The sequence below is a fragment of the Aotus nancymaae genome, unplaced genomic scaffold, assembly GCF_030222135.1.
Source record: "Aotus nancymaae isolate 86718 unplaced genomic scaffold, 86718_ANA_hifiasm-v0.15.2.pri h1tg000072l, whole genome shotgun sequence".
Lineage (NCBI taxonomy): Eukaryota > Metazoa > Chordata > Mammalia > Primates > Aotidae > Aotus > Aotus nancymaae.
The window spans coordinates 3953534-3972727 of NW_026988487.1; the positions used below are offsets into that span (position 1 = coordinate 3953534).

The window sequence follows — 19194 nt, forward strand, 5'->3', positions numbered from 1 at the left end:
CCTGGATGGGGCTAGTTCTCCTGCTCTGGTGGGGGCAGGAGAATTGCTGGCACTTTGGAGCACCTACTCCATCCCAGGTCCCATCGTAAGCAGGTAGATGACCTCACCTAATTTTTCAACAGCCCTACAGGGTAGGTTCTAGTGTCCCTGTGTTACAGATGGGGACACTGGGGCCGGGTGTGGTGGCTCATACCTATAATCCCAGCACTTTGGGACATCAAGGCAGGCAGATTTGCTTGAGTCCAGGAGTTCAAGATCAGCCTGGTCAATATAGTGAGACCTTGTCTCTACAAAAATATAAATCAAATGAGCTGGGTGTGGTGGCATGCACCTGTAGTCCCAGCTATTTGAGAGGCTGAGGTGGGAGGATCATTTGAGAAGAGGTCAAGGCTGCAGTGAGCTGAGATTGTGCCACTGTATTCCAGTCTGGGCAACAGAGTGAGACCTTAACAACAACAAAAACAGATGGGGACGCCAAAGCACAGAATTTTAACAGAGGACCTCCCACGGTCCCCAAGTTGGTGGTGGCAGAGCTGGAATCTACACACAGCCAGCTGGCCCCAGAGGGCCTGCTCTTGTCAGTGCACTACCCTGCCTGCCTGCAAGGGCAGATGCCAGGGCCAGGAGCCAGCACCCCTCTGCCAATCCTGCCTCTTCCTGTCTGGATGCAGGGGCTGAATGTGACGATCTTCCCCTGAGGGGTCTTCCCACTGGCAGCCTCCCATCAAGGACCCACAAACCTGTCTCTGGCCAACTGCCTCACCAAGAGAACTGGGCTCAGCATCACCCTTCCCCACCCAACTCTGCCCCCAGGATTGAGCGCCCCCCCTCCCATCCACAATCCGGTTCAGTGTTTGCTCAGCTGAGAGCGTCCAGTTGTCAGCAGCTGTTGGAGGAACCTAGGCCTGGGCATGCTTAGCAGTATCCTGGCTTTCATGGCTTGGAGCCTCCAGGAAGACCTATGGGCCCCCAGTCTGCCTGCTGCACCCCCCTCTCTGTCCCTCCCTGCCACCTCCACACCCTTCCTGTTCAGCTGCCCAGTGGCTGGACCACCAGGCATCCTCGATCTTATCTCCCCTTCCCTCATGGCATCCTCCCTGGAGCCAGCCCTGGAGAGGCAGGGAGAGGGCCAGACATGGGGGCGGCGGGGGATAGCTGGGTTTTAGAGTCCTCGTAGTAGCCGTCTGGCCACCCCTTCCGATGCCCTCTGGCAGCTAAGGACAGAGTCACTTGTGCATTTCTCACACTGTCCGTCCCCATCCCAGCTCCAAGAGCCAAGAAAACAGCTCCCGCCTCCGCCTCACTCCTAGCCAGCCCAGCCTGGCTCTTGGCTTCCTGCGGCCCTTATGCCCATTCCTAACTCACCACTTCTTCCACCCTGGACCAGACACAAGGCTGCAGCGGCGCCAGGGGAAAAAGCCTCCAGCGAGGACGAGGTGCTGCTGGGGGCCCGGCCCAAGCCCCGACAACCCTCCTTCCTGCAGGCCCTGCTGACCACCTTCGGCTCCAGCTTGCTCATCAGCTCCTGCTTCAAGCTGATCCAGGACCTGCTCTCCTTCATCAACCCGCAGCTGCTCAGGTCTCTCCACACTCCAGCTCGCCACAGCCCTACCCGGGGCAGCGGGGCTGGCTGGCTGTCCCAGAGGGCTGGGACCAGAAGAAGGAATAATGCGCAATGGAAAGAACCCCAGAGCAGGAACCAGAGGGGTAGCTCCACTTCCTGTGTGCCCTTGCAAGTGGCCTTGCCTGACTTGTTCCCCTACTCACGTTCAACTTCTCACTGCTGTACACACACTACGTGCCAGGCGACATGGTGGATATGTTAACAAGCATTGGGTCTTTAAACCTTTCCAATAATCCTATGCAGAATTGCCCCATTCCCATGTCACAAATGAGACAGCAGGAACTCAGAGAGGTGAAGTGACTTGGCCAAAGGCACACAGCTAGCGAAGAAGGCATCGGGTCTGAGTCCAGGGCTCTGAGCTCTGACTGCGGCGCTCTGTCCCCCGCGTCAGGTTCTGACGCCTGTCTCCAGAGGGGCTTGGACTAAAAAGAGCTCTCAGATGAGAGGGTGGGAAAGAGCTTCCTTGTAGCTGAGCCCCCACCTCCTTGCCCCTCTGTGTATGCATCAATCTGTTCAGCAAACACTTATTGAACCTCCAGGGTACCAGAATGATGCTAGATGCTAGGAATACAGAGGTCAATAGGATAAAGTCTTGAGGTCTTACGGGAGAAACCAACGCGTACATCGGTCAGAATTCAGTGGGGGCAGAAGTGTTCTCAGGTGTCTGGAAAACCCTGGGAGGGGCAAAGCAGCCAGCCTGAGATGGAGCAGGGAGCACTCACTGGCTCAGGAGGCCAACAAATTTGGAGGGACAAGTAGGGGAAGAATGAGGGGAAAGTTCAGCCTCGGCTTAGTCACAAAGCCTTGAAACAGCATGACTCAGGTGTTTCTGAGTGGCGGAGGAAATGGCAACGAGAGGGAGGGGCAGGAAAACAGAGAGAGGGAGAGCTAAGGATATCCTTGAAAGATCTGAGCCAGGGAGGGGCATCTGGCATCAAGGATCTCCTGCCAGGAGTGTGGGGGATGTAGGGCAGGGTGGCTGGATGGAAGTGGGCCAACCCGGTCAGATGGAGTCCAGGCCAGGAATGAGATAAGCATTCAGGAGCTATTTGGGAGATGGGTGTGTGTGCCAGAGAGACAAAGGAGTGCCAGGCAACCTGGGTCCTGGCCTGGGTAACTGGAGGATGATGGATCTTTTGCTGAGACGGTGGGCTCAGTGGGAGGAAGAGGCTGGGCACGGGGCAAGGTGGTGGATGGCGTCTGGTCACGTTGGGCCAGTAGTGCTGGTGGGCCCTCAAGGGGAGATTCCCAGCTAGCTAGAGATCAAACTCTTGAGCCCAAGAGTTTGAGGCCAGCCTGAGCAACATAGCAAGACCCTAAAAAGTTAAAATATTAGCCAGGCATGGTGGCATATGCCTAGAGTCCCAGCTACTCAAGAGGCTGAGGTGGGCAGACTGCTTGAGCCCAAGAGGTTGAGGCTGCAGTGAGCCATGATGGCACCACAGCACTGTCGCCTAGGTGACAGAGAGAGGTCCTGTCTCCAAAAAAAAAAGAGAGAGAGAGAGAGAGAGACACCAGTAACGGCTGGGGCCACTGGGGCCCACGCTATTCCAATATGACCTCACCAAATGAGGCCATGTTCACAGGTACCGGGGGTTGGGAGCCGGACGTTTCTTTTTGGGAGGCACAAGTCAAGCTATCACAGAAGGGGAGGCCTGGCTATGATTTTGGCTGGAGGTCTCCACAGGGTGGAGAGGAGCGAGTCCCAACGAGACGGGGTCATGTCAGTAGGGGAAGGTGCAGAGCTTCCAGTAGAGGTGGCCAGGGTGAAGCTCAGCGGCAAAGGGGGCAACAGCCTGGCAAGTTCCTGAAGAGGCAGAGGAAGGCCGGGCTCAGGGGCAGGGGCAGCCTCCCACAGCCTGAGCACCGGAAGAAAGAGGACAAGCCACTAGAGGGCAGTGTGTGGGTGGCAGGGAGTTCTCAATGGGTGGCTAAGCGAGAAGGCAGGTAGCTGCTGAGAGGGGTGGGGGCTGGGACAGGCCCAAAGGCAAGAGAAGAGAGGCCAGGAAGGCCCCAAGAGCAGAGGCAGATTAGGGACCCAGAGAAAGTCGCTGGGCAGTGTTGGGGCTGCTGAGGTTGGAAAGGTAGATTGAGCGGTGAGAGTCTTTGTGGTCATGTAGCAGAATCCAGAGTCCTCAGCAGCCTAGGAGAAGGAGCAGGGAAGTCCAATCAATGGAAACGTGGCATTTCTTCCTGCCATGTGGTTCAGGAGGTAAGAAGGCAGGCAGGTGAGGCCGGCGGGGAGACCATGATAGATGGGGCACGCAGCAGGGTCCATGGTGGATAGGGAAGGAGGTGAAGGCAGAGTGGAACCAGGAGGTCATGGTCTTGAGGCAGCACTGGGCTGAACCTCCCTGGCCCAGAGGGTGGAGGGGGTGGAGGTTTCAGAGGCTGGGGGTGCAGTGGAGGCTGCAGGTAAAAGTGGAAGGCAGCAGAGGAAGGAGCAGCTGTGTGGGGAGCACTCCCCACCTCACCCCTGTCTCCTCCCCACCTCACCCCTGTCTCCTCCCCACCTCACCCCTCTCTCCTCCCCACCTCACGCCTCTCTCCTCCCCACCTCACCCCTGTCTCCTCCCCACCTCACCCCTGTCTCCTCCCCACCTCACCCCTCTCTCCTCCCCACAGCGTCCTAATCAGGTTTATCTCCAACCCCATGGCCCCCTCCTGGTGGGGCTTCCTGGTGGCTGGACTGATGTTCCTGTGCTCCATGATGCAGTCGCTGATCGTACAGCAATATTACCACTGCATCTTTGTGACCGGACTGAAATTCCGTACCGGGATCATAGGTGTCATCTACAGGAAGGTCAGCTGCAGCAGAGCCTGGGGGAGAGGCTGGCCCTGGGCAGCTTGCAAGAGGCTGGCAGCCAAGTCCACCTGCCTACTGTCTACCTGCAGGCTCTGGTTATCACCAATTCAGTCAAACGTGCGTCCACCGTGGGGGAAATTGTCAACCTCATGTCAGTGGACGCCCAGCGCTTCATGGACCTTGTCCCGTTCCTCAGCCTGCTATGGTCGGCACCCCTGCAGATCATCCTGGCAATGTACTTCCTCTGGCAGGTGACTCTCCAGCCCTGGCCTCTGCCCTCTTCCTCTGACCTTGCTGCAAAAGTGACGAGAGGATTATTCTGGAACTGGGTACATGGCACTTGCTTGTAGTCCCAGCTACTCAGGTGGCTGAGGCAGGAGGATCACTTGAGCCCAAGTGGTCTGGTTACAGTGTGCCATGATTGTGCCTGTGAATAGCCACCACACTCCAGCCTGGGCAACCTAGCAAGACCTCGTCTCTAAAAAGAAAGAAAACGAAAAAAAGAAAGAGGGTTATTCCGGGCTAGCAGAGGGGATATAGAATTGGCACAAGAGCTTCCCTGGGCATTGGTGGGGATGGAGGAATAGGACTTGGAGGATGCTGGTGTCTGCAACTGAATCTTCCCAGCATCTGTTGCTATCCTTCCCGCAGAAGCCAGGGAGGAAAGAAAGACTTGGAGGGAGGTGGGTGTGACTCTGGCTGTCATCATCTGTATTTGCCTTCATGCCTGCTGTTTGTCCCTGTCGTTGTATCTAAGGGCTGGCTGCTTCTCCAAGTGTTGTGGTCATTCTGACTTTCTGTTTGGCCGACTGCCCTCTTTTGCTTCCTGCCTATCTACACATTTCAAGCCAACAGGCCTCTGTTTGTCTGTTGGGTTCTCTCTGTAGACTTGGGTAATCTGTCCCTATGTGTCATCTATCCACTGGTTCCTCCTCAGAACCTAGGTCCCTCTGTCCTGGCTGGAGTCGCTCTCATGGTCTTGCTGATCCCACTCAACGGAGCTGTGGCCGTGAAGATGCGCGCCTTCCAGGTAGGTGCTGTCCTCCTGCCTGGAGCACCCGGCCCGCTTCCTGGGGCACAGGATCCACTAACCTTGGGGCCTCACAACTACCTTGCTTCCTAAGTATGGGTGGCTACTAGCCGCTTGCACAAACCATAGCTCTCTCTGCCCTCGCAACTCTCAGAGGGTTTTACTGACATTCTCATTTTGTAGCTGAGGAACCAAGGCTTGGAGAAATGATGGCAGTCCAGAATCAGGCAGAGCTGGGACTCGAACCTGAGTATCCCAGTCTAACGAGGACTTTTCCCACTGCACCATGCTAAGCATGAATAGCTAGTCACTCAGTCTACTATTTGCAAACATTTATTGAAGTATCTTTTCTTTTTTTTTTGAGACAAGGTCTCACTCTGTAGCCCAGGTTGGAATGCAGTGGCATGATCTCAGCTCACTGCAACCTCGGCATCCCAGGTTCAAGCAATCCTCCCATCTCGGCCTCCCTAGTAGCTGGGACTACAGGCACATGCCACCATGCCTGGCTAAGTTTTGTGTGTGTGTGTGTGTGTGTGTGAGAGAGAGAGAGAGAGTGTGTGTGTGTGTGTGTGTATGGTTTTTTTAGTAGAGAAGGGGTTTCATCATGTTGGCCAGGTTGGTCTTGAACTCCTGATCTCAGGTGATTAGCCTACCTCGGCTTCCCAAAGTGCTGGGATTACAGGTGTGAGCCATCACGCCCAGCCTATTGAAGTCTTTAGTAGCTTCTCACTTCCCATAGGAAAAATGACAAACCCCCTAGGTAAGGCTCCTGCTTACCTTGCAAGTCCTCACCCACTGGGGAATGACCAAGTTTCAGCCAGTCTAGCCTTCTTTCTTTTCTCCACAGCACCAAGCTCAGGGCACCTCTGGGGGCCACCTCATATACTGTTCCCTCTGCCTGGAATGCTTGTCACCCCCTCCTCACCTGCCTAACTCCTTTCCTTCCCTAACCTCTCAACATAAAAGTCATTTCCTCGTCTGGGCACGGTGGCTCACGCCTGTAATCCCAGCATTTTGGGAGGCCAAGGCAGGTGGATCACCTGAGGAGTTCGAGACCAGACTGACCAACATGGAGAAACCCCATCTCTACTAACAATACAAAATTAGCCTGGTGTGGTGGCATATGCCTGTAATCCAGCTACTCGGGAGGCTGAGGCAGGAGAATGAGGCGGGAGAATCACTTGGACCCGGGAGGCGGAGGTTGCAGTGAGCCGAGATCGAGCCATTGCACTCCAGCCTGGGCAAGAAGAGCGAAACTTCATCTCAAAAAAAAAAAAAAAGTCACTTCCTCGGGAGGCCCACCCTGACTGTCCAGTCTAAGTTACTTTTCCTGCCACCACCTCATCACTTTCTTACAGGATCCTGTGATTTTCCATCAGCACACACATAATGATTAATAATTAAGCCTTTATTCAGATCATTGTTTGTGTATTATGCTTCCCCCATCAGACTGTCAACTGTATGATGGCGGGGTCCTTATCTGAATTCATTGTGACAAATTCCACATGTAGCCCATGGCCTGGCATGTAGTAGGCACTCCATAAATAGGGGTTGAATGAATACATTAATCTGGTGCGCCACACCTTGGGTTAAGGTCTCAGAGAACAAAGAGAAATAAATGACCTATCCCCTCAGGAAGTTTGCAGTCTGATTAGAGAAACATACACATAAAGGGATGGTTATAGAACAAAAGGAAAGTGCAATGTGCTTTAGAAACCCAGGGAAGGGCCAGGTGTGGTGGCTCCCACCTGTAATCCCAGCACTTGGGGAAGCCAAGGTGAGAGGATCACATGAGGCCAGGAGTTTGAAACCAGCCTGGGCAACATAGTGAGACCTCGTCTCTACAAAAAAATTAAAAATTATCTAGGCATAGTGGTTCATGCCTGTAGTTCCAGCTACTTGGGAGGCTGAGATAGGAGGATCAAGTGAGCCCAGGAGTGAGGCTGCAGTGAGCTATGACTGTACCACTGCAGTCCAGCCTGGGCAACACAGTGAGACTCTGTCTCTTAAAATAATAATAGCAAGAAGAAGAAGAAGAAATAGGAGAAGATCCAGGGGACAGAGGATCTTCCCAGGATGCTGCCTCGGAAGGCCAGTGACAGTGGCACTAAGGGTGGGGCTGGATCTCATCAGGCAGGGGACATAGGGAAGTAGGAGCTGTGCATTCCAGGCTGAGGCACAGCACAGGCCCGGCAAGGAGGTGTGAGAAGGAATGGTGGATGGCGTGGAATGGCTGCGATGGATGAGAATAGATGGAAGATAGGACCCTGTGGGCAGGAGGTCAGGGAGGGGAGCAGGTGTGCCACTGCCGCTGTTTCTGCCCACACAGGTGGAGCAAATGAAATTGAAGGACTCACGCATCAAGCTGATGAGTGAGATCCTGAACGGCATCAAGGTGCTGAAGCTGTACGCCTGGGAGCCCAGCTTCCTGCAGCAGGTGGAGGGCATCAGACAGCATGAGCTCCAGCTGCTGCGCAAGGCGGCCTACCTCCATGCCACATCCACCTTCATCTGGGTCTGCAGCCCCTTTCTGGTGAGGCTCAGCATCAGGACCGGGTCCCTGCCTCTGGGGTTCTGGGTGCCCAGGCATGGCCGGAACTCAGTGGACTCCACCCTGACACCACCCCCATGCTGCTCAGGTGACCCTGATCACCCTCGGGGTGTATGTGTATGTGGACCCGAACAATGTGCTGGATGCTGAGAAGGCCTTCGTGTCCGTGTCCTTGTTTAATATCTTAAGAACTCCCCTCAACATGCTGCCCCAGTTAATCAGCAACTTGACTCAGGTAACCCTGGGTAGGGCTGGGGGCTCTATTGGAGGTGGAGTAAGTTGTTGGGGTCGTCAGGGAAGGGTCACTGGGGACAAGGGATATCGGGAAGTTACTGGAGTGGGGGGGGTGGGGGAGGGCTGCTGGCATTATGAAGAGGTATTCAAGGTTGAATGAGGTCATTAAGGTCAGGGGTCATTTGGAGTCACAGCAGGGGTGAGGTTGAGTCTCTAGAAACCTGAGTTCTGGAGATCGTCTCCTCTTGCCAACCTGGACTTTCTCTTTGGCAGTGGGAGCCAGGGAAGGCTCAGTCGTGGGAGGGGCCCCAGCGCTAGTATCTGGGCCCTCAGGGGGTCCTGCCTAGCCCAGGACGCTGGGGACAGGGTGAGGGTAGGGGTTGGAGGTAGGGAAGTTCCATGTCTAGGGCTGACTCACATCCTCCTGCAGACCAGTGTGTCTCTGAAACGGATCCAGCACTTCCTGAGCCAAGATGAACTTGACACCCAGTGTGTGGAAAGAAAGACCATCTCCCCAGGTCTGGAGAGCCCTTACCTGGGCTGTCTGCCCCAGGCCTTGCTCCAGAAAACCCTCTGTTCCAAGCTTTTCCATTGTTCTCTCCTGACCCCTTTCTTCTTCCTCTTTTCATGTCGGCTTTGACTCTGTGACCTCCTTCTCCCTCTTCTGGGTTCTCTGCTCAACTCCACCCTCCCCCACAGGGCTCTCCACACCTCTCTCTTCCTCCCTTCTCCCAAGGATCGCCTCCCCATGGGCCAGGCTCCTTCCCTGTCCTCCTTTCCCTGCCCCCAGCCTCCCTGATGGCTACACCATCCTTTGGGCTCTCTCCCTGACCCTGCCCACCTTGGTCCTCTCAGGCTATGCCATCACCATACACAGTGGCACCTTCACCTGGGCCCAGGACCTCCCCCCTACCCTGCACAGGTACCAGCTTCTCCCACTCCCTTCCCAGTTGCCCACAGTGACCCAGAAGTTCAGATCAATAGCAGCACCCACCCTGCAAAGCCCTTTGACCAAGAATGCAGGAAGAGCTTCAGTTTGCTGGGGTTGTGTCTGGAAGGGAGGAGGGCTTGGCTCTCCAGTGGAGGGTTGGAGACCAAAACCCTGATCCCTGCCTCTAACTGGACTCCTGGGCTCCTTGCCCCCCAGCCTAGACATCCAGGTCCCGAAAGGGGCACTGGTGGCCGTGGTGGGGGCTGTGGGCTGTGGGAAGTCCTCGCTGGTGTCTGCCCTGCTGGGAGAGATGGAGAAGCTAGAAGGCAAAGTGCACGTGAAGGTGAGAGAGGTAGGGGCTCCTGGGCAAGGTGTGGGGCTCAGCCAGGCCTGGGGCAAAGCCCCGAGGTAAACTTCTCCTGTGGCCAGGGTTCCGTGGCCTATGTGCCCCAGCAGGCATGGATCCAGAACTGCACTCTTCAGGAAAACGTGCTGTTCGGCCAAGCCCTGAACCCCAAGCGCTACCAGCAAGCTCTGGAGGCCTGTGCCTTGCTGGATGACCTGAAGATGCTGCCTGGTGGGGACCAGACAGAGATTGGAGAGAAGGTACAGAATCCTCTCCCATCCCTGAGGAACTAGCGCATAGAGCTGCCCCCTCAGCCTAGCCCAGGTCCGTATATTCATCCATCCATTCACACATTGGTATAACATTATGCCCAACTCTGTGCCAAGCACTGGGGAAACAGCTCTATTAGCAGATGTTTATTTTTTATTTTTTATTTTATTTTTTTTGTTGTTGAGATGGACTCTTGCTCTGTCACCCAGGCTGGAGTACGATGGCATGATCTCAGCTCACTGCAACCTCCCCCTCCCAGGTTCAAGCAAGTCTCCTAGGCGCCTCAGCCTCCTGAGTAGATGGAATTACAGGCATGCACCACCAGGCCTCGCAAATTTTTTTGTATTTTAGTAGAGATAGGGTTTTGCCATGTTGGTTTGCCAGGCTGGTCTCGAACTCCTGACTTCAGGTGATCCACCTACCCCAGCCTCCCAAAGTGCTGGGATTACAGGTGTAAGCCACTGTGTCCGGCCTCACACAGATCTGTATAGTGAACAACTAGGGGCTATTGAATATTCTAGGGGCCAGGCTGAAGGCCCGTGCAGGGTACAGGCAGACCACAGCAGGGAGCCCACATAAGGAAGAGCATCACTTTTATTTTCTTTCTGAGACAAGGTCTCACCTGTTGCCCAGGATAGAGTGCTGTGGTGAGATCACAGCTCACTGTAGCCTGGAATTCCTGGGCTCAAATAATCCTTCACCTCAGCCTCCTGAGTAGCTGGGACCACAGGCACTTGCCACCATGCCCAGCTAAATTTTAAATATTTTTCGGCAACAGCATCTCACCATGTGACCCAGGCTGGCCTTGAACTCCTGGGCTCAGGAGATCCTCCCACCTTGGCCTCCCAGAATACTGGGATTAAAGGCATGAGCCACTACACCCAGCTGAGCATCACTTTTTTTTTTTTTTTTGATACAGAGTCTCGTTCTGTCACCCAGGCTGGAGTGCAGTGGCATGATCATGGCTCACTGCAATCTCCACCTCCTGGGTTCAAGCAGTTCTTGTGTCTCAGCCACCAGAGTAGCTGGAATTACAGGCATGCACCACCACACTCAGCTAATTTTTGTATTTTTAGTAGAGACAGGGTTTTGCCATGTTGACCCATCTGGTCTTGAACTCCTGGCTTCAAGTGATCCACCCGCCTCAGCCTCTCAAAGTGCTGGGATTACAGGCAAGAGCACTGTGCCCGGCCTTGAGCACCACTTTTGAGCTGAATTGTAACAACTAAGGAGGAGGAGCTCATCGTTTATCTATTCATTCATTTACCATATACTAAGCACCACTATATTCCAGGAAATAATATACAGTAGTGAATACACCAGGCTAAAATTTCTACCTTCATATAGGACACATTCTAGTGACAGGAAGAGGTAATAGGCAAGATAAATAAGTACTATATATGATATGTTAGATAAATGCTCAGTGGAAAAACTTAAGCAGGGAAGGAATACAGGAATGCCTGCAGGGTTGAATTGTTAAGGTAGCTTGGGAAATCCTCACTGAAAAACAGAGAACTCAACAAAGAGATGGTGTGAGCCTTGTCTGGAGCATGAGGCTCTGTCTGGAGCTATAGAGCCCTGTGTGGGATCTCGGGGTTCTCTGGCATGACTAGAGGTTGGGAAATGGAGGGAAAGGATAGAGTGATGGGGAACCCTGAGTACCTTGGTTAAGATTTTGGCCTTTAAAAGACGTGGAACATTGGGAAAAGTTCGGGGCTTTGCTTTTTAATTAATTATTTTTAACTGTGGTAAAATATATATAACATAAAATATATCATCTTGCTGGGCATGGTGGCTCACACTTGTAATCCCAGCGCTTTGGGAGGCTGAGGCAGGTGGATCATTTGAGGTCAGGAGTTCAAGACCAGCCTGGCCAACATGGTGAAACCCTGTCTCTACTAGAAACACAAAAAAATTAGCCAGGTGTGGTGGTGTGTGCCTCTAGTCCCAGCTACTTGGGAGGCTGAGGCAAGAGAATTACTTAAACCGAGGAGGTGGAGGTTGCAGTGAGCTGAGATTGATTGCATCACTGCACTCCAGCCTGGGTGACAGAGTAAGACTCTGTCTCAAAAAAACAAATCTTAATCATTTTTTAGTGTACAGATCAGTGGTGTTAAGTACATTCATACTGCTGTGTGACCAATCTCCAGAACCTTTTCATTTTGCAAAACTAAAACTGTGCCTGTTAACCAACTCCTCATTCCCCACTGCCCCTAGCCCCTGGCAGCCACCATTCTATTTTCTGTTCCTAGGAATTTGACTACTTAGTATATTAGTCCATTTTCTTTTGCATATAAGAGAATACCTGAAACTAGGTAATTTACAAAGAAAGGAAATGTATTTTGTACAGTCATGGAGGCTGAGGAGTCCACGGTCCAGGGGCTGCATCTGGAGAGGGCCTTCTTGTTGATGGGGAATCTACAGAATCCCAAGGCCATACAGGGCCTCCCATGGCAAGAGGACCAAGCATGCTAGCTCAGGTCTCTCTTCCTTTTTTTCGTTTCTTTCTTTTTATTTTTTTCTTGTGACAAGGTCTCACTCTGTTGCCCAGAAAGCAGACTGGAGTGCAATGACACAATCTCGGCTCACTGCAACTCTGCCTCCCAGGTTCAAGCAATTCTCCTGCCTCAGCCTCCTGAATAGCTGGGATTACAGGTGTGCACCACTACTACTGGCTAATTTTTGTATTTTTAATGGAGACGGGGTTTCACAGTGTTGACCAGGCTGGTCTCAAGTGATCCACCCACCTCCCAAAGTGCTGGGATTACAGGCATGAGCCACTGTGCCTGGCCTCTCTCTTCCTTTCTTATAAAGTCACCAGGCCCACTTCCCCAGTAACCCATTCATTCATCAACCTATTAATCCATGAGTGGATCAGCCATTCATGAGGGCTCTGCCTTCATGACCCAATCGTGTGGTAAAGGCCTACCCTTGATCCTGCCCCACTGGGGAGTATGTTTCAACATGAACTTTGGAAGGAACAAATATTTCAACCCTATCATCTAGGCACCTCATGTGAGTGGAATCAACCAGCATTTGTCTTTTTGTGACTGGCTTATTTCACTTAGCATAATGTCCTCAAGGCATATCTATGTTGCAGCATGTGTCAGAATTTCCTTCCTTGTAAGGCTGAATGATATTTCATTATATGTATATACACATTTGTGTGACCATTCATCCATAGATGGGTTGGGCAGGACACCAAGCTGGGCAGGGTGGTGACCAAAGGAGCAGAATGGCCTCGCCTGCCCCAGGACCTACCCTTTCCTCTGGCCCTCACAGCATTGCAGGGACAGAATAGGCCTCACATGAAATGTAGATTCAGAAGTCTGCAGTTCTGGCCAGGCACAGTGGCTCATGCCTGTAATCCCAGCACTTTATTTTGGGAGGCTGAGGTGAGCTGACTGCTTGAGCTCAGGAGTTCAAGACTAGCCTGGACAACATACAGAGATTCTGTCTCTATAAAAAAATATTAAAAAAATTAGTAGCCAGGCATGGTGGTGCACGCCAGCAATCCTAGCTACTCGGGAGGTTGAGACATGAGAATTGCTTGAATCCGGGGGGCAGAGGTTTCAGTGAGCCAATATCACACCACTGCACTCTAGCCTGGGTGACAGAGTGAGACCCCATCTCAAAAAATAAATAAATAAATAAAAACAGTCTGCCATCCCAAATAACAGTGGACAGGCCATTGTCTCCCCATTCCTATCTAATCCCATTTCTCCCACCCCCGCCTCCCCCAGGGCATTAACCTGTCTGGGGGCCAGCGGCAGCGAGTCAGTCTGGCTCGAGCCGTTTATAGTAATGCGGATATTTTCTTGCTGGATGACCCACTGTCTGCGGTGGACTCCCACGTGGCCAAGCACATCTTTGACCATGTCATCGGGCCAGAAGGTGTGCTGGCAGGCAAGGTGAGGCCTGCCGGAGACTAAGGGGCTAAGGTGAATCTGAGGCCCACGGAGAGAGCTGGTGGGAGGCTGAGGGCTTTGGGTGAGACCTGGAGGTGTGTGGGACCTGAGAAGTGGGCATGTGGGTTGGGCATCAGGAGAAATCTGTGGGGACAACTCCCCCACCCCCAAGGTTCTGAGCAGGCTGTGGCAAGCACAGGGTGAATCACCCACGTGCCTGTCCAACCTCCCTGGCACACCTCACACTCACTCTGGCTCCGTGCCTGTGCCAGGGGTGTGTTGGGAGGGTGGTGGGGTGACAGCCTACTGCCTTCTCCCCAGACGCGCGTGCTGGTGACACACAGTATCAGCTTCCTGCCCCAGACAGACTTCATCATCGTGCTCACTGATGGACAGGTGTCTGAGATGGGCCCCTACCCAGCCCTGCTGCAGTGCAATGGCTCCTTTGCCAACTTTCTCCGAAACTATGCCCCCGATGAGGACCAAGAGCACCGGGAGGACAGCCGGACCGGTATCTGCCATCCTTGGCCCTCTGATTCCCATGCCCTCCCAGCATCCCTGCTGTCTGGGGTCTCTGAGTGTCTCTAGACTGGCCTAGTGTTGTGCCAGGCAGGTTCTGGGGAACTTGGGCCATCTGTGTGATGGTCACCAGCGGGAAAGTAAACTGGACATCGTCGAGTCCCACTGCCTCCTCCACCCTAACTATGGGACCTCACATCCTCAGCCCAGGCCTCAGAGTCTGTTTTCCATCTGTCAGAAGCATAGGAGGGCCCAGGCCCAGCTTGAATGGCAAGCCTGCTTCACGGATAAATAGTTTGGCAAGCGTGCAAGTGCTTGGCATAGCCATTTATTTATCAACCAAATTTATTGGACAATCACTATATCCAGGCACTGTTCCAGACACTAAAATATAGCACGGAGCAAACCAAAAATTACAGTCCTCATGGAGCTTGTTGAAGTCTCTGGGCTCACAACACGCCCCTGGCTCCCTGTTGCTCAGGCCCAGCTCCCCAGCCCCCCAATTGTGGATCGGCTCACAGACCTCTTCCTGGGCTTTCTTGCCTATGGCTATATGTACAGCCAACGTGCCTGAGCATTTACCAAGTGCCGTGCCTCGTGCCTCCCGGGTTTAAGCAATTCTCCTGCCTCAGCGTCCTGGATAGCTGGGATTACAGGCACCCGCCACCACACCCAGCTAATTTTTGTATTTTTAGTAGAGACAGGGTTTCACCTAGTTGGCCAGGCTGATCTCAATCTCCTGACCTTGTGAGCTGCCCGCCTTGGCCTCCCAAAGTGCTGGGATTACAGGCGTGAGCCACCGCACCCAGCCAAGGATGTGGGATTTAAGCTCAGCCAGTCTGACTCCAAAGCCCAAGTTCCTAACCCTTGTATTTGAGTCCTTCTCCATAATTCGTGAAGGGAAGTTTTCCCTATTGCCTAACCCAAGGCTTTCTTGTCCTTTCAATCCCCCTCATTTTATTTTCATGCTTGTCCACGGAGCCCCTTTCATTGGAGTGGGGAATGGGAGATACCAGGCTCCCGCGGGGAGAACTAGCTGAACTCTGTCTCCTTCCTCCCACGCCGCTGCAGCATTGGAAGGTGTGGAGGATGAGGAGGTGCTGCTGGTTGAAGACACACTCAGCAACCACACAGATCTGGCAGACAATGACCCAGTCACCTTTGCAGTCCAGAAGCAGTTTATGAGGTGAGCTCCTGAGAGCTCCCAGCCCTCCGGAAGGCTGGATCAGGGCTCCCCAAGCCCTGCCAGGTGGGGTGCAGGTTTCTCCCTGACACTCCCAGCCTCTGTCCTGGGGGGTGCCTGAGGCCCCTCCCTGGGCCTGACTAGCTGCCTCCGCAGACAGCTGAGTGCCCTGTCTTCGGATGGGGAAGGACAGGGTCAGCCTGCACCCCGGAGGCGCTTGGGTCCATCAGAGAAGGTGCAGGTGACAGAGGCGAAGGCAAACGGGGCACTGACCCAGGAGGAGAAAGCAGAGACTGGCACTGTGAGTCAGTGGGGCAAGAGGGGCTGGAGGGGACAGAAAGGCAGCCCCCGGCAGCCCCAGGGCTTATGGAGTCCCCTGCCCCTGAGCACCATGGCTGCTCCCTACAGGTGGAGCTGAGTGTGTTCTGGGATTATGCCAAGGCTGTGGGGCTCTGTACCACGTTGGCCATCTGTCTCCTGTATGCGGGTCAAAGTGCAGCCGCCATTGGGGCCAATGTGTGGCTCAGTGCCTGGACGAATGATGCCATGACAAACAGTAGACAGAACAACACTTCCCTAAGGCTGGGTGTCTATGCCACCTTAGGAATTCTGCAAGGTGAGCCTGTGGGGGTGCACAGAAGGGGCTCCAAAATCCCTTCTTCTTCTCTGGGCTGCCAGCTCCCCGAAACCATGCCCTGCATCCAAGCCTCCCTAACCCTATCTGGTCAACCTGTATCTGTGATTCTGCCCCTTCATGCCTGCTCCCTAGTCCAGGTGAGCCAGTGCCCTCTGCCTCCTCCAACAGGGTTCCTGGTGATGCTGTCGGCCATGGCCATGGCAGTGGGTGGCATCCAGGCTGGCCGTGTGTTGCACCAGGCACTGCTGCACAACAAGATACGCTCGCCACAGTCCTTCTTTGACACCACACCCTCAGGCCGCATCCTCAACCGCTTCTCCAAGGACATCTATGTCATTGATGAGGTTCTGGCCCCTACCATCCTCATGCTGCTCAATTCGTTCTTCAACGCCATCTCCACTCTTGTGGTCATCGTGGCCAGCACGCCGCTCTTCACCGTGGTCATCCTGCCCCTGGCTGTGCTCTACACCTTGGTGCAGGTGCGGGGTGAGCATGGCCCCAGTGTGGACGTGGTGCTGGTGTGGGGCAGGGTGTTCACATGGGCGGGGCCAGCAGGTGTGGGATGCTTCAGGCCACCAGCATTGCAGGGTTTTGTAATGGACAGTCATCAGTTATTTAACCTCTTTGAAACTCATTTGCCTCACCTGTAAAATAGAGTAGCTCATAGATCTTCCTCATGGGGTTGGTGTGAGAATGAAATGAAATACCTATACATTGTAGCTGGCACTGGGCCTTTCCTGTTGGCTTTTTTTTTTTTTTTTTGAGATGGAGTCTCACTTTCTCACCCAGGCTGGAGTGCAAAGGTACAATCTCGGCTTACTGCAGCCTCCGTCTCCCAGGTTCAAGCGATTCTCCTGCCTCAGCCTCCCAGGTAGCTAGGATTACAGGCACACGCCAACACGCCCAGCTAATTTTTGTATTTTTAGTAGAGATGGGGTTTCGCTATGTTGGCCAGGCTGGTCTCGACCTCCTGACCTCAAGTGATATGCCTGCCTTGGCCTCTGAAAATGGTGAGATTACCGGCGTGAGCCATGTGCCTGGCCCTCCTGGTGGCTATTTTCTGATAAAACATTGACAATAGTTTGGGATGCATTATCCTTTCCTTCTTTTTATACATATCTAAACATATGTGTATGCATGTGTTTAACATAGATGAATTGATAACCTTCAGATACAGCTAACTGTAAAAGGCTTTTGCAGACCCTGAACTCCTGAAACCAGTTGGTTCCTGTGGATAGATGCTCAACACCTGGGTATAGTGACCATGCTCTAGGCTGTGCTCTGTGCTGGGCTAGGGGAGCATCAGATACACATCGTGTTTAGTCCTGACTATCTTAGGCCACAGAGGAGAGGATGGAAACTGGAGGCAGAGCCACGTTGTTGTGGGGTTGAAGCAGAGATGATCAGAGGGAAGGAGTGAGTGACACATCAAGGCCCCAGGTCTTGGGTCCTTGGAGGTGGGGAATGTCTTGTGGTGGGAGTGAGGCTGGCTGGGCGGACTATCTGAAAATGGATGAGTTCAGAGACAGGCAGGACTGAGTTGGGGGTTTCACATCTCTGACCCCAAACTCCTTCTCCCTCCATCAGCGCTTCTATGCAGCCACAACACGGCAACTGAAGCGGCTGGAATCCGTCAGCCGTTCACCTATCTACTCCCACTTTTCGGAGACAGTGACTGGTGCTAGTGTCATCCGGGCCTACAACCGCAGCCGGGACTTTGAGGTCATCAATGATACTAAGGTGGACGCCAACCAGAGAAGCTGCTACCCCTACATCATCTCCAACCGGTCAGAAGCCGCCTCCCTCGCCCCCTGCTCCTCCAGGAATTCCCACCAGGCTCTCTGGTGTTAGGGGTCCTTGTCCTTCCTTTCCCTGAAGAAGAAAACTGCCCCTTCCTTGCCCCTGCCCCATTTCCTCCTCATCTGATCCCCTACAGGTGGCTGAGCATCGGAGTGGAGTTCGTGGGGAACTGCGTGGTGCTCTTTGCTGCGCTCTTTGCTGTCATTGGGAGGAGCAGCCTGAGCCCAGGGCTGGTGGGCCTCTCCGTGTCCTACTCCTTGCAGGTATGAAGGGCCTGGACCCCAGGGCAGGGCCACCACTGGGACAGACACCACTCAGGTGTTCTTGGCATCTCCCGAGTGCCCCTCCCTGCCTGGTATGGGCACCAGCCACAGGGGCTGCTCTCAAGGACTGTGAGCAAAAACAAAACAAAACAAAAAACCTTGAAGGAGAAAAATCACTGAGTGACAAGTTTATAACCACACACCATGGCTGGATGTTCCTACTTTGCTTCCCCAAGAAGCCCGTGTCCTCACGTTCTGAAAGACTTCTTTTGAATAATCTCTGCCCTCAATTCCACATCTCCCTCCTGCTTAGCGGGCGACCTTACCTGATACCTCACAGTCAAGCTGGAGAGACCCTCATTGGCAGGGATTGTGCTGCAGGCTAAGCAGGTCTTTGTGGCTGGAGAAACAACATGTTTCAAAAGCCCAGAGGAGGACTGGGCGCGGTGGCTCACACCTGTAATCCCAGCACTTTGGGAGGCTGAGGCAGGTGGATCACTGGAAGTCAGGAGTTCAAGACCAGCCTGGCCAATGTGGTGAAACCCCGTCTCTACTAAAAGTAACAAAAAATTAGGGCATGGTGGTGCATGCCTGTAGTCCCAGCTACTCGGGAGACTGAGGCAGGAGAATCACTTGAACCTGGGAGGCAGAGGTTGCAGTGAGCCAAGATCATACCACTGCACAGAGGAGTATCTTGGAGCTTAGCCCCAAAGGGCAAACAGAATTTGTCTTGTCTCTGGGCAAGTTGTAGGCTCACGTGACAGAGGTCAGGACAGTGTAGGTCTGGAATACACCTCATGTTCACATGCTTGCAGAGAAAGTACACAGACAAGGTGACCGAAGCCTGGGCTGCAGGTCAGGCCGACCATCCTGAGGTCAGCCTGTACTGCCAAAGAGTCAGCTAATTGCAAATGGAATTTTTGTAAAGCAGATCACATTTTTAATGCCTCAGGTGGCTCAAGTCTTGAACACGTTGGCAAACAAAAAGCAATCCAGAAAGGTCAGTTTTTCACAAACGTCAGTGTGCATATGAATCAACTTGTTAAAATGTACATTTTGATTCAGTAGGCCTGGGATGGGCTCAGGACTCTG

General features: G+C 53.5%; 1 protein-coding gene across 6 annotated transcripts in view; it reads left to right on the plus strand.

The window, feature by feature from the left end:
• Positions 1–19194, plus strand: part of ABCC3 (ATP binding cassette subfamily C member 3) — a 53114-nt gene that overhangs the window by 20638 nt on the left and 13282 nt on the right. For 4 of the 6 annotated variants that reach the window (XM_012463534.3, XM_064367534.1, XM_012463535.3 and 1 more), the window contains 18 exons: positions 1388–1579; positions 4250–4427; positions 4520–4681; positions 5368–5460; positions 7790–7993; positions 8100–8246; positions 8676–8763; positions 9101–9167; positions 9393–9519; positions 9606–9782; positions 13536–13703; positions 14022–14211; positions 15291–15405; positions 15559–15703; positions 15811–16018; positions 16208–16518; positions 17627–17826; positions 17976–18102. In XM_012463534.3, the coding sequence (XP_012318957.2) occupies positions 1388–1579; positions 4250–4427; positions 4520–4681; positions 5368–5460; positions 7790–7993; positions 8100–8246; positions 8676–8763; positions 9101–9167; positions 9393–9519; positions 9606–9782; positions 13536–13703; positions 14022–14211; positions 15291–15405; positions 15559–15703; positions 15811–16018; positions 16208–16518; positions 17627–17826; positions 17976–18102 (2899 nt within the window). Of the gene's footprint in view, positions 1–1387; positions 1580–4249; positions 4428–4519; positions 4682–5367; positions 5461–7789; positions 7994–8099; positions 8247–8675; positions 8764–9100; positions 9168–9392; positions 9520–9605; positions 9783–13535; positions 13704–14021; positions 14212–15290; positions 15406–15558; positions 15704–15810; positions 16019–16207; positions 16526–17626; positions 17827–17975; positions 18103–19194 lie in introns of those variants that run through there. The other 2 variants (XM_064367535.1, XM_064367536.1) reach the window with 2 other exon arrangements.